This window comes from Artibeus jamaicensis, unplaced genomic scaffold (genome assembly GCF_021234435.1).
Source record: "Artibeus jamaicensis isolate MK-2021 breed Jamaican fruit bat unplaced genomic scaffold, CSHL_Jam_final contig_332, whole genome shotgun sequence".
In the NCBI taxonomy this organism is placed as follows: Eukaryota; Metazoa; Chordata; class Mammalia; order Chiroptera; family Phyllostomidae; genus Artibeus; species Artibeus jamaicensis.
In genome coordinates, this window is record NW_026521788.1 from 23,336,286 (window position 1) to 23,363,469 (window position 27,184).

Here is a 27,184-nt window from a genome sequence, read left to right on the forward strand (position 1 = left end):
CAGGACTTCCGTGGCCACCAGCCCCACTGCATCCCCCGAAGCCCCGCCACCACAGACTGCTCCCTAAAGGAGGCAATGCCTCTCTGCACCAGGAATGAGAGCAACCCAGTGCCAGTCTTTTGAGAAGCAGGCCCTGTGGCCTGCACATTTACCCCAGTGCCTGTCACCACAGACACCCTAGCTGGGCCAGCCTGACCCAAAAGCAGAATCTCCAGTGGCCCCTGGGGCATATTTTCAAAGAGTGTCAATTCCATTCCCTTGGGGAGAATAGAGGCAGAAGAGCTTCACTAAATGTGAACATTGGGAGATGGGCTACAGGCCCCACAATTTCTGGTACGTCTCTTAACAAGGACTTACTGCCTAAAAGCACAGGTTTCCTTCTAGGGCGTCAGGCGGTGCCAGGACGCAGAGGCCTCCTGTCTGCGTCCCACCCTGCAGCCGACTTCCTGGAGGCCCGAGGCTCCTCCCCGGGGACCTCCCAGCTCCCTTGGAGGCAGGCACCAGCACCAGGGTTGGCGTCTGCAGAGGTACCACCACCCCAAGGGTGAACGCGGGGTGCGTGGCCTTTATTCTAGTGTCCACCCTGCCCTGGCAGCAGCAGGGGGTGGGCCTTTAGGGCCGCTGGGGGTGGGGCGTGTGGTCATGGATGCAGATGGAGCCTGGAGCTCAGAATAAATTTCACTGAAAACAGGAAACCACGAAGCTGAGATGCTTACATGTGAGGGTCGAGAGAAGAAGGGCTCGAGGCCATGCAGGAGGAAGCTAGGGAGGAAGTGTGGTGGCTTTCTGCTCTGGGGCCCCCTCCCTCCCTCTACACAGGCAGCTGGCAGGCCTGGGCCCTGGCAGCCAAGCTCTTAGAAGTTACCTCTGCCTCCAGGTCGTGAGCTGAGGGCTGGGCCAGGCCAGCATCCCCAAAGGGCAAGAACACTCCTTAGAAGTGGGGGAGCAAGGGGTTTGTCCAGCTCTAGGGGTAGCCCGGCCCTGCCTCGAGCACGTGTCGCCCTGCCAGTCCTGGTCCTATGAGCCCCCGTGAGGTGTGAAAACAGCACCCTCTTTCTGTGGCAACTGGCATTGAGTGTTCATGGCAGCAGATGGAGAGGAAGAGGGCACAGAGCAGGGAGGAGCCTGGCCTTTGGTATTCTGGCCACTAGAGGTAACAGTTTGGTCTTGAGGCCCATGCTCACCCTCTCCTCAAGGGCCCCAGGCACAGCAGGGTGTTCACATTGACCCATGGCCTTGGGCCTGATAGGGGAGCTTTAGAAGCACTGCCACGCCTCCAGGGAGCTGTCCGATTCTGGCCACAGGCCCGGAGCTGCTCCTCTCTTCCGCCCCCGACAGCTGATCTGGGTGGCTTCTCCCTGCCTGAACTCCTGGCTCTCCACACCCAGGCCCAGCTCAGTAGAGTCAGTGCAGGGGCTGGCAGACAAATGCCCAACTGAAGCTGGGCCCCCTGCAGTCAGTGCCCCGGCTCCCACCCAGCTCCCACCCTCCCCCTTTGAGGCCCCGCCTTCCCCATTTCCAGAGTACAAAGACACCCCCCAACTCCTCTCATGCTTTATAGCCCTTTAATAAAATTCCACAAAGGACTTCCCTGCATATGTGTGTAAAAACAAACTTGAGTAATGCCCTGAAGCAGGAGGTGGGAACAGAGGGTGCAGAGCAGAGCAGCCACAAACCCTTCTGTGGCTGTGTCCTGCTCCTCCCGCCTGCCAGGGTCGCTCTGCAGCGAGCACTCAGCAGACTGAATGGAACAGAAGATCAACGCAGGGCAGGCTCGCTGGGTCACAGGCACCTCAGGAGCAGAGCAGGGATTTCAACCCAGCTCTTAACAATCCGTCCACAGGGTTTGCACCTGTCGCCCATGTACTTTTTAATAGCACCCCCTCTTCACTCTCAAGTGTCACAGTTTGTACAATACATTATGCGGTCACTCTCTTGGCCACACTGAGCAGTGGAGGAGGGCCACAGGGGAGGCAGAGGAAGTGGAACCGTCTCCACTCACCTTCCCAGCAGGCCCCTGGGCTCTCCCTCACCCCCATCTGGGGTGGGTGTGCAACCTGTGGCCTGGTCTCCATTGCCCAAGATGCCAGTTGGCTCACAATGGCCACCGTGCTCCAATGTGTACTTCCCATTTGGGGGCCTCTGGCCAGTGGACTCTGGAGATCAGAGTGCAGGCCGTGGAAGCCTCAGATGTGATTAGCCTGCCAGCAGCCCCAAGGAGAGGTAACTGGTAGGAGGCAGTTGCACTGGGTGGGGGGCTCCCGTAGCCCAGGGACAGGCAGGCCCAGCCCCAGAGCCCCATGGTTACAAAGAGCGAGTCTGACAGATGAACAGCCTCAGGAGAGGGGGGGAGCTGGCCCAACACAGTGGAGGAGAATCTCTCCACACCTCATCCTGCGTCTCACGCTGGGGAGGGTGGCACTGCGGGTGGGGGTCTGCTCAGTGCCCATCTTGTCCCATCTGTTTTGTCAAGTCCCAAAGCTCATGTCTCAGAGAGGCTGCCCCGCAGCTGGAAATTCTGGGGCTTTTCAGACGCAGGCCATTTGGCATCTGTAGCTGGCAGATTTCCGGTCTCTGGGCTGGGATCCCAGCACGCCACCATTCTTCAGATGGGGGCTGGCCTTCTCCTTTCTGCCACGTAGCATCCAGAGGGTTTAAGAATCTGGCCATCAGGGGTATCTCAAAGAGTCCGGGCTCAGAGAAGAAGGAAGGAAACCAGGCCCGAGGCCAAAGGACCACTCAGAGGGCCAGCCTGGCCCAAATGCACCTGCCCCGGGTCCAGCCACAGCTGCCCACTCTAGACCAGGTGGTCTAGATGGCCTCAGAGTTTGGGGAGTCAGGAACAGGGTCTGCAAAAAAAAAAGGAGAAGCTGAGTGAATGGGGACTCCTTTGTCCTTTACCCCACGAAGTCGATGAGGAGACTATGAGGATCTCCCAAGGAGGGTGCAGAGTAGGGATGATACAATGCAGGTGAGGGGAGGTCATGGCCAACAGGCCATAATGCTGCAGGTGTTGGGAAGCACTCACCTAGAGATGGGAAGAAGACATCCCCAGGGCCTGGTGGAGACAGGGGAGTGCTGGGCTCCGAGAGCAGGTGCCGCCCAGACTCAGAAGGCTGCCGCTGGGCCACGTAGGACAGTGGGGGCCTGGGCTTGGCCTCCGGCATCCCGTGAGGGGAAGGAGAGGCCTCATAGCCGGGGTTGTCAAGTCCTTGAGCGTTGCCGCTAGAGAATCAGAACCGAAGGTCACTGCGCTGCCTGAGTTTAGGGCCTCTGCCCACCCCGCCGCCCTACTTCTCTGCTCCCTTCCCATCCCCTGCCTTCCCACTTCCGCCTCAGCAGTCCCTCCCAGCAGGAAGGAGGATCCAGCCAGCGAGAGAAGGCCAGGGCTGCACTCTCCCACCCGCCCTAAGCCAAGGGCGTCTGACCCCAGCTCTGCCCTGTATTCTGACCCTCTGCCATGGGTCAGAAGCACTTCCAGGACACTGGCCTCAGGAATCTGGGGACAAGTTTCTCTATGGTCAGTCGAGTCAATAGCATTAGGATTGAATGTCCCTACAATGAGTCTTGAGCTGAAGGGAGGGTGCGCTTTTCTTACCCTCTTCCCTCTTAGGAGTGGGACAACCTCTAGAGACCCCTCTAACTCTGAGGTCCCAGCTGGTCACAGCAGGCCTTTCTTTGACCTGTCTAGAAAATCATGCCTTTCAAACACCCGCATTCCTGAGCGTGCCCTCCATGCCAGGCTCCAGTGCCAGCTTCTGCTCAGGGCACACCAGCACACATGCCCCCATCCACTCCATCCCCGACCTCCTGTGCCTCTCTGAGCCCCATCAGCCTCGACCCGTGTGGGCAGTGGCCTGGCAGCTTTCTCCTCAGAGCGCCCTGCAGGGAGGGGCCGCAGCTCCAGGTGTGCTGGCCTCTTTGCATGTTTCAGTGTCTGCCCCTGCTCAGCTGCTTCCTCTCCCTTCCCCACCCCAGCCCACTGACCACTACGCCCCGAAAGTGGGTTGATGGTTTATCCCAGCAGCGTAGGAGCTCAGCCATCTGGGTGAGGGGTGACAGAGAGAACAGCCAACATACAGATGTGCAGGCCTCCATGGCAGATAGCAGATGCTCTCCTAACCAGCTGTGCTCGGCAGCTAAACAGGGCTCTGAAGCACAGGAATATCTCCTTCCTCAAAGCTGCTCGGGGACCCAGGGAGGGCCGGGGAGGCCGTGTCTGTGTGCTGACCCCTGTCCCGGTATAACCCATGACCAGGGAAGAGAGGGGAAAAGATTCTGATAAATGTAGGAGTGTCAGTCTGTCCTGGCTAAAAGTTGCCTCCCCCCTTCTACATTAACTTCTGCCACAGTTGGAGTGCAGACACTGCCCCACAGAGCCACAGGCACCCGGAGGCAAAAAGGGAGAAAGCCTGCCAAGCTTTTGGTCAGGGCACGGGCAGCTGTGGGACATTTTCTCGGGGAGGTCTCCACAGGCCTTACCTGTCCATCCGCACCAGCTCCTGGGCACCTAAAGGCAGACAGACAGAGAGAAGCTGGTCACCAAGGGAAGGCTTCCCCAGACAACACCCCCGCCCCTGCTGCCAGATGCCCCTTGGGGACCGGGAGCCAGCCCAGGCAGGGCCATGCTCAGCCCCAGGTCCCACACCCATCTACTCAGAAGGCCTACACGCAGTACCTTGTAGGCGAGGCCTCAGTGGCCAGTGAGACTCAGCCTGCATCTTACAAGTGTGTAGGACATTTGTCACCAGGAGACTAAAGGCAGTGCATGATTTCTCCTATGGTGGTGTCAGACCTTCAGGGTTTATGTATCACCCAGAGGCCTAGCTCCTGAATTTGCTATTTCCCATTTGGACGTTTGCTACAGTCTGGTCTTTATCCGTGATTTCTGGGTAGGAGTGTTGCAAGGTCAGTTCCTCTTCAGAGGGTTCCTGGGCCTCTGTCTCATCCTCCACGTTGCACAATACGGTGGCTTCAGCAGTGACATCTCTTGGAGGATTCTCGGGAAGCCTGAGACCCCATCGCTTCTCAGCCATCCCACCACTTTCTGCTCCTCCTCCGAGCAGCTGCCACCCTGCCCCAGTCGTGGGGTTCCCCACCCCCCAAACTGGACACCAACCAAATGCAGTGGCTCCAACTTCCCTCTTTCTTGCAGCTCCCCCTGTACTCAGATCCTTCTCGTTTTTAAGAGCTTTCCTGCCGAGCACTATGGGGAAACAGATGGTGGGGGAGGGGCACGGCAATGGAACACGCAGAGAAGTTGCACAGAGTTCCCCAAATCTCTGTGGTGGTGGAACCATGGCCCCCGTTCAGCAGGGGCTCTTGTGCTTCGGGGTTCATGTGGGTTCCCTAAAGTCCCTCTGGGGTGAGGGTTGGCAGCCCCACCTGAGAGCTGGGGAAACCAGCTCTGTCTCCTGGCAGATGGGTGTCCAGACCCACGGGCCCCTGCAGCGCACCGCCCCCCTCGGTGCTCCCAACCCTTTCTCTCCCCTTCGTCCCCGCGGGGCTCCCTCCCAAGCGCACCCTCTGCACCAGGCTCCAAGCCACTCGGCCTCTGTCCTGTGGCCTGATTCCTGCCACTTCCCAGGTGACTTCTGTTCCCTTAATTTCAGCAGCTGCTTCTCTGGAGTCTAGATCAAGAAAAATGGCCCAAATTGCCGCTCCCTCTCCATTTTGCACCTGGCATGTCTAGCCTGGTCCCCGCTGGCATCTCTTGTGTCTGTCTCCAAAGATTTCATACAACTCGTTTCTTTTCTCTTCTTTTCTTTTTTTAGAAAGGGTGGGGGGACTGGCTTTAGAAATACTTTTAACATATGTATGTATTAAATCCAGAGATATGATGCTATGAAGGGGCCGCCCACTATGGAAACGGCCCGTTTGGAGTTTCAGAGGCTGTGCTCAGCATCAGGGACAGTGTGGGCCCAGTCGGCCCCCTTGCTCCCTCTTTCCGCCCAGTCCTTCAGCATCCACTTCATCTGTCCCTTCCCGGCCCCTTTATGTGAGAAGCCCTCAGAGGTGTCCCAATGCCCGGAGTAGGAGGTACTGGGGGCTGACCCCAGTTTCCTCATATCCTCAGGACATATCCCCACCCCCTGTCCCCCAGTGTCCTGGCCTGGGGACGCCCCCTCTCTGATTTTCCTTCCTCCAGCCTGGAACACAGGGCAGGAATCTCAGATCAACCTCTGGGGACCCTGTGGGGCAACAAAAGCAGGAACAGCAGCGTCTCCTCCCACATCCTCTGCCTGGAATGCTTCCCAGTTCCTGTTCCCTGATGGAGGCAGCGCTGTGGTCGGGAGGAAGGGCGCCAGGGTCACCTGTTCATCTGGAGCTGAGCCTTGCAGGGCACATCTCCCTCCTTGTCCTTCACCCACCTTCGCAGAAACGCTACACGATGAGCCCATGGCAGCGCTGCTGAGATTTCTCTTCCTGGCTGAGCCCCGGCTTCCTCTTTCTGCTCCAACCACTTTACCTGCCCCCACCCCCACCTCAGGGTGTTTTGTAGGTGGGTTGTGGTGTGTGTGGTGAGATGGGGATGTCCTAAGAGTAAGGGAGAGGCGGCCACAGCCCCTAAGGGCCCCACTGTGCAGCTCCATGTTGGGCCCCCAGGAGAGAGGGGTGTGAGCTGTCCTGGTCCAGCCAAAGGAAGTCGGGTGTGAGCCAAAGCCACCTGGTGACAGAGGACCTCTCCCTGAGTTCCCTTCCACAGCAGAGCAGAGGGAAAGAGGTGGGGTGGGGGGCGCTGCAAGGGTCATGGGGTTGGGGGAAGGATCTCTATGGTCCTGCTCCTGGGAACTCAGACTGGCCAAGGCTAATGTGTGGGATCAGAAGAAGAGCAAAGGGCAATATCACCCGCAGAGGAGTGTGCAAAGGTGTTTGTGCCCCTGACCTGAAGCCTGGCTCTACCCCTTACTTGCTGTGAGGTTCTTTAAGCATGTCGTTTAACTACCCTCTCTGTGCCTCAGTTTGCTCATCTGTAAAATGGGGACAATGAGGACTAAGTGAGAGAATGTATATAACAAGCTTGGTAGGGTACCAGGCACAGCAGCTTTGCCAGTTGGGGGTTGTTGTTTGACGCTCATGCTAATGAGCATTTTTATTTATACGGTGGGATTATATTCCCTGGAAAAAGCAGGAGCTGAAAGCTCTGAGTTTGAGTCCTAGCTCTGCTACTTACTAAGTTAAGTAACATTTGGTTAGTTATTTAACCCTGCAGATTTTAGGTTTCTCAGCTATAAAAGGAAAGAGTTGAACTAAGTTATGTCCAAGATCCCTCCCAGTCATGATAATCCAAAGGTCATTTATGTCCCAAAGATTGCTATGCTAACAAAAAAAAGCCCACCCACACATTACATCAGGTCCCCCCAAAAATCTCCAAGTGGCAGCATTTTTATAAACCAGTCTGAACTGCTCCCTGTGATTACTCATTTGTCAACAGATATTTATTGAGTGCTGAGCCAGCACTGCTTGGGGCTGGTGGGTACTCAGGCCCTGGCAATGGCACAGCTGAGCCCCCTCCTCTCCGCCATCAAGCTCAGCTCCTTGCTGGGCCTGCAGCAGCTTCTGCCTCCCTCTTGCCTTTGCTAATCCCAGGGTCCAAGCTGGCAGCTGGGGCAGGTCACTCACACCCACACCCGCCCAGGAAGGTAGGGATACTCACGGCGGTTGGAGGTCACCTGCCTTTGCTTGTAGACCAGGAGCAGGATGAGGGGAAGGCAAAGGATGCCCACGATACAGGCGCCTGTAGCCAGGGCGGCAGCCGTGATGCCTGCGAGGGCGGAGAGGCAGCAGGGTGAGACCCTGTTCCCACTGTTCCTCCTGAGGGGAAATGAAGGCCGGAGAGAGAGGGCCAGGCACCAGAGGGACCCGCCCTTACCAGACCCTCAGTGACCTGCAGAGGCACGGCAGTTCCAGGCACCGCCTTTCAAAGGCAGCCCCATGCCTTCTCCCCAAGTGGGCCCAAAGGGTACAGAAATGACGCCAGTTGCCTACAGCGGAGGCAGCTCCCCGGAAGAGCTAGAATGGTCTTCAGCCAGCCACTGGGGACAGCTCAACTGCCCTGGGCCACAGGTTGCTCCCTGAGAAAGGAGAGCAGGCCCAACACAGACCCCAGGCCACAGAGTTCAAGGTCAAATGGAGCTCAAGTGATGAAAAACTTTTGGAAACAGACTGGTGATGTTTCCACAACCTTGTGAGCATAACTAATGCCACTGAATCATAGACTGAAACATGATTAAAACTGCCCATGTTATGTTTTACCACAATAAGAATAAATTAATAAAGAGCCGCACTTATCTCCTAAGAGACAGCTTAGCTCCAGGGCAGAGGCTCAGGAAGAGATATACTTCCAGTCACGCGACAAGAACTAGAAAAACGTGAATCCTTATCTGATATTTAATTTTTTTTAACTTCCCAAATTCAAAAAAACACTGTTTCAGCTCAGAAAATATTTTAAAGCATTTTCCTCCAAAGAAGTAACCAGGGACCACGGTTTTCTTGCGTGTGGTTTAGGTACGTTCTCTACATCTACAGCATCCGCGTGATGTGCTTCCCATGTGGCACTACTTCTCCCACGGAGCGTAGCTTGGACACTTTTGGGCACAGAGATCGGCTTCACTCTGCCTCAGGCTGCAGCACTCTACTCACCAAAAACGTACTGAAACAGCCCCCTGTGGTGGACATGCGGGTCCCTTCCATTTTTCAACACAACCAATGATAGAGCAATGAACATCTCGTGTATGCACCTTTGCTCACTCAGGCAAGTCCACCTGTGTATAAATTCCTAGCAGTGAAAGCACTGAGCCAAAGAGTATGTGCGTTCTCTGGATGTCTATTGCTAAATCTCCCTCCAGAAAGGTTGTGCTGTGCCTTGCTTGCTCCCACCGACAGCGTGAGAGGCTTGCTTTATTTTTGTCTGTCTGCTGACTCCGGGACTTCAACTGGGAGCAGACGTACCCTCAGAACCACAACCAGCGTAAACACATTTCCTTCCCAGTTTTAGCCCTTCCCAAAAGATGGGCCAGGCTATCTGCTCACAGTGTCCACCGGACACCTGTCAGCTTCGAGAAGGCGCAAGGGCTGTGGTCTCAGGTTGCCTTTGCAAACTACTTATTCAGGCTGTGTCTGCCTCGTCGTGTTGCTAAACAGCCTGATGGTATAAACAAACTTTCAGGGGTTGGTTCACACCGCAGAAGAGAACAAACTGTTTTTCAGTCACCTTACAAGCACCCACGGGTGCAGGAACAGTGACTATGCTGATTACAAAGCAAATCCGACTTTGTGTTAAAGCAGGCTTCTCCCCAGATCTCAGGGAGGCTGCATTTTGACATGGGACACCAAAAGTAAAAACATTTTGTAATTCAGACGTTTGAGCATTTCTAGACCCCGCCACAGGACCTTCCTGCAGCACTATCAGAGAAGCAGGTTGCAAAGCGCTCTTTTCTAATGTTCAAAGCAGGTCTCCTCTGGCTGGTGGAACTTTTGATGAGGTTAGTCAGGTGCTCACTAATTCCGGCTCAATTTTGGCCAATCTCCTTGCCTGACTCCAGTCCCCTGGCAAAGGTAACCCATCTGCAGCCCCTCTGGTGGGGGGGGGGGGGGGGTCAGGACTTGGTTACAGCCTGGTTACAACCAATCCTTGGTTACAGCCTGGTCTGAGAGTTAAGGCTGAGACAGGAAGGTGGAGTGGTAGGGGGGCAGAAGTTTGGGGACAGTTCCATGGACTCAACGGCCCCCTGAATCCATGGGCTCCTCTACAGAGTCTAGCCCCCACTATAGCTCCCCACCCCTCCGCACAAGCATAGCCAGTACTTGGGTGGAAGATGGGGTTGGGGGTGGGGGCAGTCCCACTTAGTAGCTATCCAGAGCCAGGCTCATCCTGGGAAGGTGATAAGGCACAGGCAAGAGGCAGCTGTGGGCCCTCAGAGCAGGATGCGATGGGTGGGGGGAGGATGTGGCCCACTCAGAGGTCTTTCTCCTGGGCCTGCCAGTGGCCCTGGGTATATGCAGAGAAGAAACTTGGGCGGGCTGCCTGGTTCCCCAGGGAGGTGGCTGGATAAAAGTGAACCCAAACATTCTGCTACGGTGAAGGGTAGGGAGGTTGTTTCTAGGGGAGGAGAGCTGGGGTACCCAGCCCCCTTCTCTGGGGTCGGTGAGAAACCACAACCCCTAGCAATCTGGGGCTCCTGGGGCACCAACTTCCTCAGTCTCACTCCTTTCTTGTTACTTCCCCTGACCTCAGGCTGACATGGGCTTTCAGAGGATTTCATACATAGACTAGCTACCCTCCTGCTTTCCAAAGATAACATGAGGAGACTGGGCCGCCGTTAGAGGAGGAAAACTCACAGCTTCTTAGCTGGAAGCATCATTACCTGATCAGGTACCACGGCTGGCTGTGAGCAGGGCCCGGGACCTTTCCGAAGGTAAGAGGCGTGGGGCGTAGCGCCCAGTGGCCAGCCCGAGGCCCACTGAGCACCTGGGGCACCAGGCCAATGTTTCTAAATGCACAGAAAACAGAACGTGTCCGCTGTCTGCTGCCATCTCCTTGCCATCTCGCCTTGGCACAGGGGATTGGGTGAGTTTACTTCGGAAGCCAGGCCTAGAATTCTGTGCTAGAAGTGATAATGGCCAGCACTCAACAGGGCACTTACTCTGTGCCAGGCATGGTTCTTAGCACGTTACATATGGGACTCCACTGTAGCGAAAAGTAAGCACAGTTGTAATCATCTCTGTTATACAGATGAGGACCCAAAGCCCAGAGAGGTTACGCAACTCGGCGGGTTTCATGCACGTCACTGCACTGCCTTTCTCTAGAATGAACTCCACATTTTAAGCTGAACGTTCACATAAAACCTGGAATTGTCACTTTGAAACTCTAGTGGCTCTGGCAACCCTCAGCCCCCTTCCTGGCATGCAGCAGTTGGAACTGCACTTCAAGACTAGCAGCTGGGTGCCAGCCACAGTCTCTGCCCCTCCCTAATACCTCATTCACCAGCTCCCTGGCCTCGTGGGCATTTGAATCAGCTTCTTAGATAACACGATTTGTCTCCCTATAGTGGGGAAGGGACACGCTTGCTCCCGTATCTCAGCACGCGTGGTACCCAGAGAATGGACACACTGTCCGAACCCCCCACCCCACCCCAAAGAATAGCTGGGTGTCTTCTTAGCTGCGACAGTGCCTGCCACAGGACCAAGACACCACCAGAGCTGTAGTCTCCAGACCTGCAGAACCAAGAGTTTGGAAGGGGACTGAAAGGGGACCCTGGAGGTCTTTGAAGCCATCTTCCTTCCCTCAACAGCTGCAACAGAAGCAAACATGGCCCTCTGGCCCTCGGGGAGCCAATTCACTCTGGACAGTAGCTCAGAGAAACAGGGGTCAGGGTGAGGCTCCACAGCCCATGAATTAGAAAGGAAGGCAGTGTTAAAACCTGAGGGCAGAGGTGCCCAGCAAAGGAAGTCTGACCCACTTTTGGCAGTCAAGTTCAAGGTTCTACCTCACCCTCTGGCTCTTATCAGCTGGTCCCTTAAGATTTCCCAAGTGACTTCTGATTCCTTAACTCTAGCAGCTGCTTCTCTAGAGTCTAGAGCAGAAAAAAATGAACCCTATTTCAGCCCCCTCTCCATTTTGCACCTGCTTTGTCTAACATCGCCCCCGCTCCACCCCAGCACCTCTTGTCCCTGTCCCCAAGACTTAACTCATACAATTAATATCAGAAAATCAGTGCTGACTGCGGGGCGGGTAGCCCGGCACTCAGGCAGGTTCGCACTCTGCGATCAAACACTCTCATCTCTCCTCCTGGATCTGGGTCTGAGAGACTGGGAGCACAGCCCTTCACCTGCCTGAGCCTCGGTTTCCCCATCGGTGGAATGGGGAGAGTGGCGGAAGCGGCTCTCTCTGGGGGAGTTCTGTAGGAGCTCCTGGAGGAAGAAGTGGGACGGGGAGGCCGCTCAGAGTGGAAGGAGCGATGGGGAAGTGAGCACTCCTGTGTCCCATCGGGAGCAGCACACCCGGTCCTGTACGCAGGCATGCACGTCTGTGCTCAGTCTCAAGGCTGCTGCGTGGGAAGGAAGGAGCCACTCAGAGGCCCCTCTCCACCCTCACCAGGGAGTCGCTGGTGGAGGAAGTGAGGACAATAGTGGCTTGGTGTCGAGTGACATGTGAGCTCTGCGGTGTGCAGGGAGAGGGGATTGAACCAAAGAGTTTCTGCAGTCCGTGTGGGTCTGTCTCGGATCAACACGGGTGTTCTAATTTTGTTCCTGGCTAGTCTTTTTAAAATGAACGGTCTGAGTAGAAGGTCACGGCAGCCTTTGAGTTGGGGCTTAGCGGAGGCTGCAGTTGAGCTGTCCCTGCTCCTGCCCCTGTCTTTGGCCATGTGTTCCCAGAGGGCAGAGAGGTGGCCTGCACTTCTGTGTCTCTAGGGCCTGGGCAGTGGCTGGTCCACACTGGTCCTCCAAGTGTCCACGTGCCCCTAGAGCAGTGCGCCCTCCCCCCACAGGGCCCCTCTCTGGGAAAGCACCAGGGCCCGGCACACCCCCTGAGGTGGGAAGGGGTGCAGTGAGCATGGTCCCAGCTGTGCTGCCATTATTGGTTGTGCACATCTGGACAAATCAAGTCTCTTCTCTGGGCCTCTTTTCCCATGTATGTGGAGTAAAGCTGGTGATGCCTGCCTCACAGTGTTCTTAGCAGAATCCCGTTAAGAACAGGATTGAAAGGATTTAGCAGAGGGCCTGGCACACAGTGGGAGCTCCAGGAAAGGTAATTCTGCCTCCTTCTTGAGCCTCTCCCTCCCCCATAGCCCTCCAACCTTCCCTAAAGGCAGAAAACTGCTGGTGGGCAGGAAGGGAAGCCACTGAAAACAAGCTCAGCAGCCTGTGACACCTAGTACCTGTCATGAGGGCATTTGGCCAAAGGTCATTGCCAGGATACAGGCTCAACCAGGGAGTCAGGACCTGGAACTCTGCGCCCAAGGGTTTGGGCGATGGGAGGGGAGTAGGCTTCTGGGGGCTGCGTCCCAAAGGCTCAGGTGAAGAAGGAAACAAAAGCAGAGGAGGAGGAGTGGGGATTCCATGGGCTCGGGGTGATGAGGTCAGAGTTTAGGACAGGGTCTTGGTCTGGGAGGACAGAGGAGAACAGAAAACCCAGAAGGACCAAGAGGACGGTCCCTTACTTTCACTCTCCCTGGGGGAGGCGGGGTATGCGATGCACTTGGATGGCGCCTCTTCACCTGTGGGAGCAAGGAGGAGGGTCATTAGGTGGGTGTGGGGCCCCGGAGGCCGACGAGGCATGTCCAGGCCGGTGTCCCCCTCTCCTGCCCCAGCTACTCATGCTGCTACCTGCCTTGAGCGGTGGCCAGGCGGAACCACACGAGCACACACACACACACACACACACACACAGGCAGATTCTCCCCGGACGGCTGGGCATGCCCCACCAGCCCAGGAGCATGGGGACACCTGCCCTCTCCGGCACCCCTGTCCCACCCACTGCCCCTTGCCCTCTCACCTGGAGAAAGACACGCACATTACCCACACTCCCCAACAGCCATTCGACTGTGCACAAACCCACACCCCTGGCTGTGGTGCAGTTGTGAGCAGTCACACTCCCAGCCCAGGTCATGCACACTGTTCCACAAAAAAGTCCTGCCACCACAGACAGAGCCACATACACCCTCCCTCTCCGCCACACGAGAGAGAGGTACATATACACAGCCCCACGTGCCGCGGCCACCTGGTCTCACACCCCGCCCCAGACTGCCACTGCCACTCCTACAGAATCACATGCCATTCAGCACAGTATTACTCAGTCGCCCCGCCAGACACAGCACCACACCCCCACAGTCACACTGTCCTCTCCGCTCACCCTTCCGGAGAAGCACACATACCGTCCCCACAGGACGCCGCCCCTCCCCCACCCCGTGTCCCGCATAGAAAGTCCTCACCTCTCTGCACCTGCAGCTCCATGGCACCGTGGACCCTCTGCTCCGAGTGGTGGTGCTTGATCTCCACCACGAGGCAGCAGTAGAGGCCGCTGTCCACTAGGGTCAGGTTAAGCATGGTGATGGAGAAGTTACCATGGTGGTCGGAGATCGACTCTAAACCGTGGTGGCGGACCAGATCCTGGCTGGTGTTGGCGGTCTGGTGGCTGCCGTGGTGCAGGTGAAGGTTCTGGAACGTGAGGTTGCGGATAGGCCGCCGACTGGAACAAACCTGCACCTCGCCCCGCAGGCTGCGAAACCATGTCTTATAGAAGGCCACGTCGTGCCCTTTGGCTGTGGAGCCCAAGATCCTGCAGGTGAGGGTGACGTTCTGCCCCTCCGGACACACATACAAGGAATACGGCGTGGCGACCTTGAAGGCTGTCGCCAGACCTGCCCAGAGAGATAAGAACCTGTCACCTGCCTGAGCCAGTGCCACTCTCGGTGCCTGCACAGTGGGGAAGAACCTTGGCCTAGGGGTCCGAAGATAGGAGTTCCGTAGCTACGGGCCCCAGGCAAGTCAGCTGACCTCCCTGAGCCTTTGCTTATTCCTGAACCCAGCTCCATCACGGACCCTGTGGGAGAAGCCATGGGAGCCTGCCCAGCTGGGGCATCCCCCCACCCAGGGGCCCTGGCCACTGGCCAAGGAGTAGGAAAGACTCCCGGCCAGTGGGCAGACCGAGCCCAGCCAGCACGCGTCCATCTCCCAGGTGGAGCATGCTCCCTGGCTCCAGCTCCCGCGCCCCGCCCCCCCGCAGGCACTGCAGCTCTGCCTATGGCTGGTCCCAGGCACTTCTGACCTCCACGCCCAGCAGTGATAGGTGGGAGGTTAGAAGAGAGGCAGGATAGGAAGCAGAAAGGCTGTTTGGGAACAGCAGCCCTTTGTCCTGGACCAGTCTTCTGGGGGCTGTCAACACCGTTGACCCTTCCCCCTCCCGAGGCCGGCATGCCTTCCCACCTCATCACTGAGCACTAATGGAACTCCTAGGTGTGGAGGCCTATGCCAGGTGCTGCATCTCATCTGTAGGCTGAACAGGCGGCCTCCCCTGGGGAGCTTACAACCTAGGTGGGCAGACAAGGCCTGCGTGCGCAACCAAGTTACCCCACTGGCTAAAGGGCAAACTGGTGCCAACCTCAGGGCACTTGTAGGAAAGTGGACATAGCCCTCCTGGGGATGGTTAGGAGACTTCTTGAAGGATGGAGGGCCTTTGAGATTGACGGACAGACAGGGTTTCAGGGAGCAGAGAGGCTGGCCCAGGCCAGGTGGTGTCTCAGGGTCAGAGACCGGGAATGCGTTTCCATCTCACCCACGCACCCAGTCTTCGCAGACATATTTTCTAGTTCACTTTGCTTTCAGTAAGCCAAGGATGTAATCCCTGCTCCTCTTTCCCTTACCCCACACCCTTCAGCATCGAACTGTGTTGACTCTTAAAAGCACTGGCCCCTGAAGAGGGAATGCCGGGGCTGGAGGGCCCGCTACCCGCTGTAGGAGCCTCGGTCTCCTCGTGTGTGAGAGAACATGTCACCTACAGTAACACACGGCTGTGAAAGGGCTGAAGGGGGGAAGATGAGGACACGAGCTGTGAGTGCTAATGCCCTCTGCAGACAGAGAGAGGAAAGCTATGATTATTATATGTTAGTGACATTTTCACTGGCATCCCAGGGGCAGTTGCGAGTCAAGCAGACAAGGAAGGAGAGTTTGGGAATATGTATAGAATCCAAACAGGTATGTCCTTTTCGTCGCCATTGCCTGAACCCAAGAAAACACCACTTCCTTCAGAGGCCCCTCCCCTGCCTGCAGAGCCTGAGGCCCGCCTGCAGCTCTGAAGGCCCTGCCCAGTCGGGGGATGAGGGGGGATGAGGCTTTGGAATTGGACCAGCGTGCACTGGAGTCCAATAACTATGAGTTACTTAAACTCTAAGGCTTGGACTCCTCATTTCAAAACCAAACATGAGAATATCCACCTGCTGGAGCTGAGGCAAGAATTACACATAATTGCCCTTGGCTAGCGTGGCTCAGTGGACTGAGCCCAGGCCCGCGCCTGGGAACCGAAAGGTCGCAGGTTTGGTTCCCAGTCAGGGCACAGGCCAGGGCCCCAGTTGGGGGTGTGCAAGAGACAACCGATGGATGTTTCTCTCCCTCTCTTTCTCCCTCCCTCCCCCTCTAGAAAAGAAAAGAATTACACACAATTTACATGAAGTGTTTGAAAGGGCCTTGCTAGGAATTGGTGCTCGATGCATGGGAGCTAGAGGGGTCTCTGATTCGTTTCAGCAATTGAACAAACAGTTCCTAGGAGTGGAAGATAGTTCTGCACAATAGAATGGAAAAGCCAGCTTCAAAGTCTCTCCCACTAAGGTGTGAAAGACGGATAATGAACAGCACATGATCCAGTCTTGGAGCCCTGCGTATTTAAAGCAGAGTGTGTGGAAAGAGAAAAGCGTGGCCCCAAAGACCATGTCTGCGCGGGTAGAGTTTTAGGCCCCAGGAGGTAAAGAAGACAGAACACACTGGGGCCTCCCAGTCACCACCCCCAAGTGAGAGGCAACCATGTCTGGGAGCCCCAGATATAAACGATGCCATTGCTAAGGTCAGCAGAGATTTCAGAACATCTTTGGCAAAATGCTGGCCTCCTTTTCAGGCAGAAGTACAAAGGCCCAGAAAAGGAAAGTAGTTCTCCTGAAGTTCCAGAGGGTGTGAACCCAGAACCTGGAGAACGGGGGCTTCAGGTAAAGCAGGATCTAGTTAGAATTAGAAGAAATGGAGTGTACTGTGTGCCATGCTAGGTGTTTTATGTCCATCAATCCTGTAAAATGGGTGTTGGGTTTTTTCCTGTTTCACTGATAGGGAAACTGAGGCACAGAGATGTTAAGTAACTCACTAAAGATCACACAGTAAGTAAGCACAAGAGCCAGAATTAAAATTCAGGCAATTGGACACTACATTGGAGAAAAAAAAAAATTTCAGAAACTGGCAACCCACAGGCCACATCTGGCCTTCAATCAGATTTTGTTTGACCCTCAATGTTTTTCGCATTTTTTTTGAGATTGTCAACATTTAAAAACCTGCAATTTTATGAAAATTCAGACTCTTAGCTTCCCTTTGAAAATCAGGAAATTAACTCAAAACCAGCTTTCCTACAGGATTATTATCAGCTAGAGCTGAGTAGCAGCCTCCCATTTAGATGGTGCATCAGTATTCCAGTTTGCCGCAGTCCTCACTACTCCCTAATATTGTACCTGGCCTGCTTCACTCTCTCCCCATATTTACTTGGCCCTAGGGACATTGGAGTTTGTGGTCCATGAGTGTGGCTCCTTGGTCTAGCCAGTGAGGGACTCTACTGCCCAAGCCCATCCCCCTACAGAGGTGACCCTAAAGCTCAGAGAGGAGATGACCCACCCAAGGTCCCCAGCAGAAATCTGGCAGAGCAGGGACTAACCAAGTGTTCTCCAACTGCCTACCCATAACTCTTACCTCCACAGCAGACCTGATGGGAGAGGAGCCCCAGACACCCAGCTGTGCCCCTGACAGTCTGGACTCCCCCTCACAGGCCTGTGCGGGTGGCGAGAGGGTGACCTCAGAGCTGCAGCTGTGCTAGTACGTGGAGGTGGGGAGTGACTAGGGAAGGGACCTTTCCGGGCACTCTCAGAAAGAATAACAACAACAGCAAAAGCACCCACAGAGTGGACTCCGGGGTTTCCTCTGCCTTGGGCCCCCACCATCCCCAGCAGGCAGCAGGCCATGTAGCAGCTCCTACCAGCACCTCTCCCAGCACCTCTCCCAGCTGGTGCCCTGTGATCCATTTTCCCAACATCACCTCCAGCCCCAGAACTACCCCAGGCTGGGAAGTGAAGCCAGATCCAGCAGCATTTGCAGGCGCTCACACACCCTGGGGGCTCTCGGGAGGGCTGGCTCAGTGGGTGGGGCCATACATCTGAAGCAGGGGCAGGGGACAGGCAGAGTAGAAGTGGACGCAAGAAGTGGAGCACAGAGCTGAGCTGGGTGGGGACCGCTAAAGGAGCAGAGTCGTGGGTGGGGCGGGGCTGAAACGTAGGCAAGGTGGGGTGAGCTTGGGGTGGAGTGGGGCGGGGCTGGGTGGGAACAAGCAGCAGGACCTCCTATGAGGGTATCAGGCCCGGCGCCCTCAGGGTCCTAGCGATGGTGGGAAGGATCACAGAACTACCCAGAGAGCAGTGGGCGGGGCTTTTCAGCCCTAGAAACAATTTTCTTAGAACGCACAGGAGGACACGGAGAGAACTGGGGTTCAGAGGTAGTGGGAGGAGGGGCATTGCTCAATCCCCAACCCCTCACATACCCCAGAAGAACCTCTTCCTCTTTCAGTAAAAAAAAAAAAAAACGAGAGGCTAGGATTCAGGTTTGGGGGGAGCGGAGGAGGGTGTTCAGTTTCAACAAAAGAGCCAGACAGGGGTAGGCCAAGGGTCCACAGAATTTTGCCCCGTGGGGAGAGAAAACGCCTAATTTGTCGTGTCTGAGACGCCAGCTCAAGATCCAGGGCACCCTGTTCTTGGGAGGACACTCAAGGCTTGGTCTTGGGGAATCAGTGCACATGCCCATGCCGTCCACAGCTGCACACGTGTTATCAGGGAACATACATATATACATATAATCCCAGCTGGAGTTAGAATTATTGGGCGGGAGGACGTTGCTCATTGTCAGAAGCAGATCCTTTTGAACACCTGGGTCACTCATTGTTCAGGGAATGGGGAGAGTGAGCGGGAGGAAGGCCCCTGGCGCCAGGGTGGCGCCGATGTAGGACAGGAAGAGGGCCTGGGGCCTGAGCCTGTGCCCGTTGGGGACTGTCCTGTCACCGTGCTGCCCTCCGAGCCCAGGCCCCTACCCGCCACTGGGTAAGAAGGCAAAAGCACCTAGATGGACAGTACTATGAACCTGGAACATTCCAGGTCTCAGCATTCAAATCTTGGCCTGTGCCGTCAGATCCCAGAACCCCGGTCCCCACTTAGCCACCCCATACTGTGTGCCCTTAGGCAGGTCCAGTCCTTTTCTGGGTCTCACTTTCTGCATCGCATCTTGAGAAGATTCTCCAAGTCCCTCCAGCTCAGAAGCCCTAAAGCACAGGGGAAGGGCTGCCTTTCCTCAGAGCACAGACCCAGGACAAGAAATCACAGCGGGTTCAAGTGCTTCTTACGTGTTAGGACTTGCTGAGCACTTTCTACTCCTCTCACTTAATTCTCACAACACCCCCTTTTTAAGATGAGGGAACAGACTCAGGAGTCAAGCAACTTGCCCAAGGCCACACGGGTCTGTGAGGCTGAGCCGAGACCCACGCCTGGACATACCGGACTGCAGCCAGAAGGAGCCCCACTCCTTCCAGTGGCCAGGGCGGGCACCTCATCCTCCAGCTACTCAGAGTGTATTGACCTTGAACTGACTGGACTCTGCTTTCCACACAGTCATCTTTGCTCTGCCTCAGGCCCAAACTGAGAACATCAGTCTTGCATTCCACAAATTTTTACCGAGGTCCTAACCTGAGCCAGGCCCCAGGCAAGGCCATGGGAATGCCGTGTTCCAGAAAGGACCTCTGCTCAGAACTTGCTTCTGCTTCTGCCCTTTCTAACTCGGGACCCCCAGCCACAGGTGCACTCAGCCTGTAGTAAGAGGTTCTGTTCCAGCACAGGCGAAGGCCCTCTTGTCTGGCTTCGTCTGGGGAAGCTAGTTTTCATGACCTTCATGTCATCTCTTTCCAACCCAGCAGGGGCCTGGTGAAACTCTGTGGGCGTGCACAAGATGGGTGTGTGTGGGTGTGGACAGGCTTGTGTATTTTCCCTGGTGGGGTGTAAGCTTAGCCGGCAGTTGCTAGGGCAACGTCCCAGCCTTTGGGGGCGGGTCCCTAGCTTAACTGGTTGGGCCAGTGACCCCACCCAAACAGCTGAACTCTGTCAGGCTGCTAGAGCTCTTAAGTAAACAATTACTGATCCTCTGCTGTTGATGGCCCCATAGAGCGGCAATAGGCCAGGTCCTCACCCTCAGACCAGACCCCAGAAAGGCCGGGGTGGGGAGCCCAGCTCCCTGCCAGGCCCTGTCCCCCAGGATGGTCCACGAAGGGCGTAGGGAAAGGCTCTTTCTTTATCAAGATTCAGAACACAGAGGGAAACAGAGGCAGGAACCAATCAGGACTGAGTCTGCTAGCACTAAGCTCCAGGACAAGCCCTGGGAGAGGGGCTGAGGGCCTGAAGCCAGCAGGTCCGCCCCTGGGGCTCCGTGGCCAGTGAGGACAAAAGGCATCTCGGATGTGTTTATTGATACCTGCCCCTGCAGGAAGTGTTCATGCATTCACATCACCAGGGAGTCAGGGAAGGGGAAGCCAGGCTCTATTGGAGGAAGCAGAACTTCCAGCACCTTGAGAAAGCATCTGTGCATCCGGGGCTAGAGGCCGGAGGCCAGCACACCTCCCCCAGGAGGGCCTGGACTTGTGGCCCGAGGCCCTGCCTGCGGCTGCTTCTCTGGTGACTCCTTCCCCACTCCCCAGGCCCTCCCCGAGGATGACCATGCAGCCCACACTACCAGCTCCAGCCAGCTACTCTCAAGACCCTGTGCTGTGAAGCCTTCCCAAGGTTCAGGTTCAAGTGTTGCTGTGCCGTACCCTCAGTGATGGAGGCTCAGCAGGGTGGAAGTAGATGATGCTTACTCTATGCAGGGCATTATTCTAATCACTTTTGCAGGGATTTTCTGATTTAACCCTCCCTCTCTGTGAGGTAGGTACTATTATCACCTTCATTGTACATCGGAGGAAACTGAAGCACAGAGAGCTTAAGTAACTCACACAGGATCTCATGACAAGTAAGTGCTGGTGCTAAGATTTGAACCCAGGTAGTCTGGCTCTGGAGGTCTGCTGGCGCAGACTACCCTCTAGAGTGACTAGAGGCCCCACCCCCTTGCTGCAGATGGACAGGGGCCTCACCCATAAGGACCCAGCTTGTTCAGACCCCTGCCAGTGAGGCTGCAAGCTCCCTCTGCCTCTCCCACTGTGGCCATGGGGTGGCTAGTCGGCCCTGACCTAGGAGAGGACTCGCTGGGGCCCGCTGTATTTTCCCAGGGAAGGCAACAGGGGCTGGGAGAATTCGGGGCTGGAAGAAGCCCAGAGAGGCCCTCTGAATCTGCGCTGGGCTCTTTCCCTCCCGCCCAGAGAGCTGAACTGTCCTCTGCCACCAGCGAACACTCCTTCTAGTGGTGGGTCTGCTTCTGTGCTGACCGAGGGGAGCTGGCAACATTCACAGCGCCGGTCGTTTTCATTTTACAACATTAAATACATTGAATCGCGTGGAGAGAAGGTTATTCCCTTTTCAGTTCTCTTTCAGTCCTGATTACATCAAAGAGAAAGTCCCAGTTTGCTGCCACTGTGCCTCCCAAACATCTGCCATTGGCTAAGCCCCTTCGGTTTTGGTTTGGCTTTGGGGTTTGTTTTGTTTTGTGCTCTGCAAAGGACAGCAGGTTTCGGGCGTGGAGTCTTCCCCAGCCTATCGGTTCTTACTAGAATTTACCCTTATTTGGTCTTCCTATTTATATGCTTTTATAATTTCCTTCTATTTATAGCAAGTGATACTGGCTTCCCATTTATGGCAGTGATATAAACTTTCCTTTCCAAATCTATTTACTTTAGATTTAGTAAATGAAAGAATAGATTTAAAGGCAGAAATAAGTGTTGTGAAAATAGGCAGACACTGCAGAAATCCCGAAGCGGACCAACACAGGACCGAAGCTCAGAAAGCGCAGCCACGGGGCTGCCCTTCAGGAGGGAGCAGGCAGCTGCGCTGAGACCACCTCGCTGGCCTGCGGTGGCCTACATCACGGGCGTGCGCACCCGTGGCCCCACCCACAGTGAGCCAGCAGCCAAGGCAGGACTTGCCCCCGTGTCCCCAGGGGGGGTGAGATCTTTGGAGGAAGGTTAAAGGACCTGGGTGTGCTCGATTTTGATCCGTAATTACTGAGTTGCTGACAGGCCTGGTGGTGGCCACTGTCTTTCCTTCTGGGGATGGCCAGCCAATGCAAACAGGACGAATGTGAAGATCAATTGCCAGAAACACCCCACTGAGTCCAGAAAACCCTGAGCCCCACTTGCCTTGAAGTTGAAAAGCCCCCATCCCTGCCCTGTCTGATGGCTTAGCTGGTTGGAGCATTGTCCCACACACCAAAAGGTTGCAGGTTCAATCCCCGGTCAAGGCATGTGCAGGTATGGAGGTGAGGTGGTGCCTGCAGGTGCTACAGGGACCAGACCCAGCCTGCGCGTCCTTTAGACCTCCAGGGTTCCAGAGAGGCCAGTCCCCATGAAACAAGGCTCTGGTCACTCCATGGGGCCCAGTAGGCAGCAGGGAGCTCAGATGAGGAGCCAATGGCCCCCAGCCTCCGGAAGCCAGGAAAGAGCATCAAGCCACACAGAGTCCACCAGGTGCCAGGCACTGTGTTAAGGGTTTGTTCACTGACTTGGCACAGCAGCCCTCTGAGGGAGGTACTGTCATCACCCCCGTTTGAGGGATGAGGGAACTTGCTCAGAGGCGCTGAGTAACTTGTCCAAAGTCACAGAGCATCTTGGGATTTGAACCTTGGGCTGACTGGCTCCCAAAGCCAAACCGTTAAGTAGTGGAGCTGCAAGGGAGGCCCTGGCACGCAGGGCACATACTCCAGGTCCCTTGCTCTGCTGCTCCATCCCACACAGGGTGCCACTGGGCGTGCCCGTGCAGCTAAGGGGATCCAAGGGTCTGTCGGAAGTTGTACTGCGATCCCCAGCTCACCCTCCCCTGGTGAGGCCACACTGCTCCTGGATGAATAGTTGGCCTGAAACCTGGGGCTCCAAGCTCAGTGTGTGGGGCTGTCCGTGCTGGGTGAAGGGGTCACTGCCAGGAGGCCCCGTGTGCGTCTGCATGCAGGGAGGTGGCCTCCCCACCTCCCCCAGGGAGGTCGGGGCCCAGCAGGGAACTTTTTCCCTGCTTGGGCAGCCCAGAGACAGGCTCCCCAGTATTGCCGGATGCCCCTGGCATTGGGTAGATGTTCCCTCGTGACCATGGGCTGGCCTGAAGGCTGTTTTTCACCACCCACAGCCTCGGGCAGAGGGTTGTAGATTTCCCAAGAGTTGACCATTGCTCCATCAGAGGCTTGTACCGTGGGGTTACTCAACAAGGCCCTGCAGCTCTGTTTACTTTGAAGGGGAAGGTGGAGTCTCTCCTCACCGGCTACAGTGTACCGCCAGTGCTGGCCCCAGAGTTTGGGACTCCTTGGTCAGTCCATGAGGACATGACAAGGACAACAACTGCCATGAGCCCTAGGAATGCCTATGGGGAAGGAGAGGCTCAGCCACTTTCTGGGTCTGCTGGGTCTTAGCTCCCTAGGTGCCTCCCTCTACCCAGGTCATCCCGCACCAGACCCAGGAAAGGTGTATCTTCAGCTGTTCCTAGACTCCTGAGCGCCATACTCACCACCACCGTTCTCCCGGGTGATGGCCCAGCCGCAGAGCTAGAGGACAGACTGTGGCAGCTACCTCCATCTGACCTTCCCAGACATGATGTGTTTGACTTGAACGGTCCTGCCCAGGGCAACCCAGCACCTTCGCTGGCTGGCAGGCAGGCCTTTGTGACCCACAGAAACCCCTGACCCTACCTGCAGCCAGGCCTCGCATCCGGCATCTCCCTCGCACACGGCACTAGGCAGTAGGGGAATATTCACTAGTGTGCTCATAACACAGTTAAGAGTGCTGAGTCTCAGAGTAGTTCAAAACTAGGAGAATTCTTTCTGCGGAAATCTGCTTCAAGCCCTAATTATCTCCCTGAGCTGGGCCTAGGAAGAGAGGGAGTACCGAGCTGTTTGAATAGCCAGAGCTTCTCATGGTGCAGGCTCCTGGCTGTGCAGACAATACGGAGCGAAGGGCTCTGGGCCTCTCTGCTCCTGGCTGCTCCGCAGGCTGGTCCCCAAGCCCTAGTTCTCTAGAACTCAATTTCCCAAATCAGCGCTACTGAGCAGAGAAGAGCCCAGCCAGGGGAGGGTAGGAGAGGGGTAAGAAAACGGAAGGGCCTCTCGGGGTCACTTGGAGAGGAAGGGACAGGGCAGGTGGAGCAATGAGCTCCTTCCTGCCTGCCACTGTCCCCTGCCCCTTCTAGAAGCCATGTCCTGACATGAGCCATGGCTTTGGTGCTGAGACTGACCGCTTCCCCAGCTCTCTCCCCAGGATGGAGTATCCAGGCTGGAGTTTAGGCAGCTCTGCCTATAGGCTCCCTCTTCCTTATCAGAAGTCCAGGCCAGCATCCAAGCCCTGAGATATCATGCTGCCTGCAGGCACCCACTTGTTTCTCTTCTTCGGACCCACCCACTGGGTCTCTGTGCCAAGCTCCCCACCTCCCTCCTGCCTTCCTCTGACTCCTTACATGACTCACACTTTCCCTGGGCCCTCCCCATAAAGTTTAGTTCCACAGGCTGCCTGCCAGCACCCCCCCCCCCATCCCTGCAGTTCCAGCCCCTTCAGTTCTGGGAAGGCAAGAACCAGAGGCCAGGCTGTGGCCAACAGGACCTCAGCCCTCCTCCAGAAGCTGCTGTGTCCTGGCCAGGATATCACCTGGTATTGTAACAGTTCAGACTTTGAAAGAGGAAAGCGACACCTCCTTGTGTAGGGCTTCTGTGTTCGAGCTGAGGAAACTGAGGCCAGAAAGATGCCGTAAGTTATCCACAGACCCAGAAGGCACTCATGGCTGAGCTGGGAAAATGTCCCACATTCTCCCCAGTGCCCCACATGGGTCCCTGAGCTCAGCTTCTCTGGGATGCTGGGAGTCAGCCGACCACCGAACTTGCAGCCATCGAACCCTAAGGATTAAGGACAAGGTGGGCGCCCACATCTGGGAATGTGCCAGTGGCTTGCATGGCTGAGCCAGGAGTGTCACCAGGGGGCTGAGCACAGGCCGAGAGCACCACACCCCCTGCAGCCCGTGAGGTTCTGGAACCCTGAGGTGGGAGGGGCAGGGAGATGCCACAAGTGTCAAAAGCCAGTGGTACCCTAACCGGTGTGGCTTAGTGGCTTGGGCAGCATCCCACTAACAGAAAGGTCACTGGTTCCATTCCGCTCAGGACACATGCCTGGGGGGCAGGCCAGGTCCCCAGATGGGGGGTGGGAAGAGGCAAGAGGCAGCTGACTGATGTTTCCCTTCCTCTCTTTCTCCCTCCCTTCTCCTTTCTAGAAATCAATAAATACAAACTTTTCCAAAGAAAAGTGGATAGTTCTAGTGCACTACCCACTAGACCACCCTGGGCCTGTCCTCACAATGCCCACCTGCCGTTCGCAGAAGCCGCTCTCACCCTGGGCTCTCTGGGCAGGAGAGCAAAGGGTTGGAGAGGCAGCTGCTTGGGCAGCTGTCACAGCACAGAGATGTGCCCACCTCCCAGCCAGGGCACTTGATGGAGACGCTGCTGCCCTCGGCCAAGCGGTGCCAGCAGCCTCCCTGCCATAGGGTGGGCGGCAGAGCAGGCTGAAGGGGACTCCCAGGGTGTCCCATCCAGGCTGTGCACACCCCACCCCACCCCACCCGCCGTGTTCTCCCCATGCTCTGCTTCAGTGCCCAGGATCCATTGAACTTACCTTGGGAGGCAGCCAAGAAGAAAGCGAGGAGCACAGGCCCCCAGCGCTGGCCGCTGGCCTCTGGGACTTGGGGGAAGCCCATGTCACCTTCGGGCCGTGCGTGCGGAGCACGCCTGGGGCAGAAGCGGAGCTGCGGAAGCGCAGGGGAAGCCTTGGTAGCAGGGAGCAAACACACGCGGCAGAGTAGGAAACCTCCCGGGCGAGTGAGTGAAGTGAGGAGTGCTGGAGAGCCAGCGAGTGAAAGCAGCCAGCGCCGGAGAGACGCCTGCTCAGCACCCCCACCCCGCAGCGCCCCCAGGAGGCCGTAGGGGGCACTGCCTCCAAGGGCCCGTGGGAGGAGCTTCCGCTGGTTTGCATCATAGGGCAACCCGCCAGTGTCCCAGCGAGGCAGCTCCACTCGCTCTCCACTTGAAGGCCTTTTCTACGCTCTCCGCTTCCTCTTTGCAGAGGATTAGTATATTTGCACAGCCTGAGAAGTACAACTCTGTGTAGCTTAGCATAATCATCATGGACTGTGTCTGCTCTTACCCTCCAGCCCTTGAGTCGCCTGGGGCCACCGGCTGGTACCCTACATCCTCCAGCCCAGCCCAAGGCCTGGTATGTGGTAGGCACTCCCGGTTGTAGAATGAATTAGTGAAAAAAATCTAACTTTGGAGCAGACTTGACTGTAGATTCCAGAGCTTGCAAAGCCCTTGTGCACACCTCACACAGATGTGGCACAGGTACAGGAGCACCCCCACACTGGGGCACACGTGGGTGTGTGCGCGACATCTGGCAGCGTGTGCCAGAGCAAGTCACCAGTGCCCCTCTCCTGTGGCTGCGGCCTCCCTTCCCACTCTGCCCCACCTCACTCCCATTGCCTGGGCAGCCTCAGCACACTTGCACACACCCCCACCACGGGTGCCCCGCTCTTGCACCCCACTCAACACACTAGCACCCTGGTGATGTCTCTCTCCTCCCCTCCAAATTCCCCTCCTGTCTCAGGGCTCAGCTCATGTCCTTCCCCTTCACAAAGCGCTCTGAACTTCCCGAGGGGGTCCCCTCTCCAGTCTTTATATCCACATCCCTTTACTGTCACACCACACCTGGGGTTGCCAACCAGCTGATGTCACCTGAACTCATCTGCTCTTCTGAGCTAAACCACAAGCTTTTGGGGATGAGGGCTTCTCCTAGGTGTTTGGGAGTCCCTGGCACAAAACTGGGCGTGAAGAAGGTGTTCTGTGCACTCTTGTCTGAATGGGGAAACTGATGGATGAGTAAGGGAGTTCCTAAATGGAGACGTGGAGGTGACGTTGGCTAGGCCGGGGACTGGAGGAGAGGGAGGGCACAGCCACTGTACCCATTTTACCCCCTCCTGCCTGAAGCTTCCAGGAGCTTTACTGTTCCACCAGGGGTCTTGAGCTCACAGGCAAGCCCCAGGCTGAAGGAGAGAGGGTGACCAGAGTCCATCTGGGCTGGGAATCATGGTAGTGAGACTCTAGGGCATCCAGGCATTTGGGGTGCCCTGATCCAACTCAGAGGCTCTCCGAGAGCTCTCAGCCTTCCCTCCCAGGGCAGGAAAGACTACAGCAGAGGAAGGGTGGGTGTCCTGCTATTACTAGATGACCTCATGCAGGCCCAATC

General features: G+C 56.3%; 2 protein-coding genes across 2 annotated transcripts in view; one reads left to right on the top strand and one right to left on the bottom strand.

Moving 5' to 3' along the window:
- Positions 1 to 27,184, top strand: part of CDH23 (cadherin related 23) — a 416,092-nt gene that overhangs the window by 350,631 nt on the left and 38,277 nt on the right. The window lies entirely within an intron of this gene.
- On the bottom strand, positions 1,826 to 25,839 carry VSIR (V-set immunoregulatory receptor). The gene is made up of 7 exons (XM_037130538.2): positions 25,562 to 25,839; positions 13,935 to 14,363; positions 13,164 to 13,220; positions 7,658 to 7,765; positions 4,483 to 4,510; positions 3,029 to 3,225; positions 1,826 to 2,849 (listed from the first exon to the last, which is right to left on the bottom strand). The coding sequence occupies exons 1-7, from the start codon at positions 25,641 to 25,643 to the stop codon at positions 2,812 to 2,814; spliced, it is 939 nt and encodes a 312-aa protein (XP_036986433.2). The 5' UTR covers positions 25,644 to 25,839; the 3' UTR covers positions 1,826 to 2,811.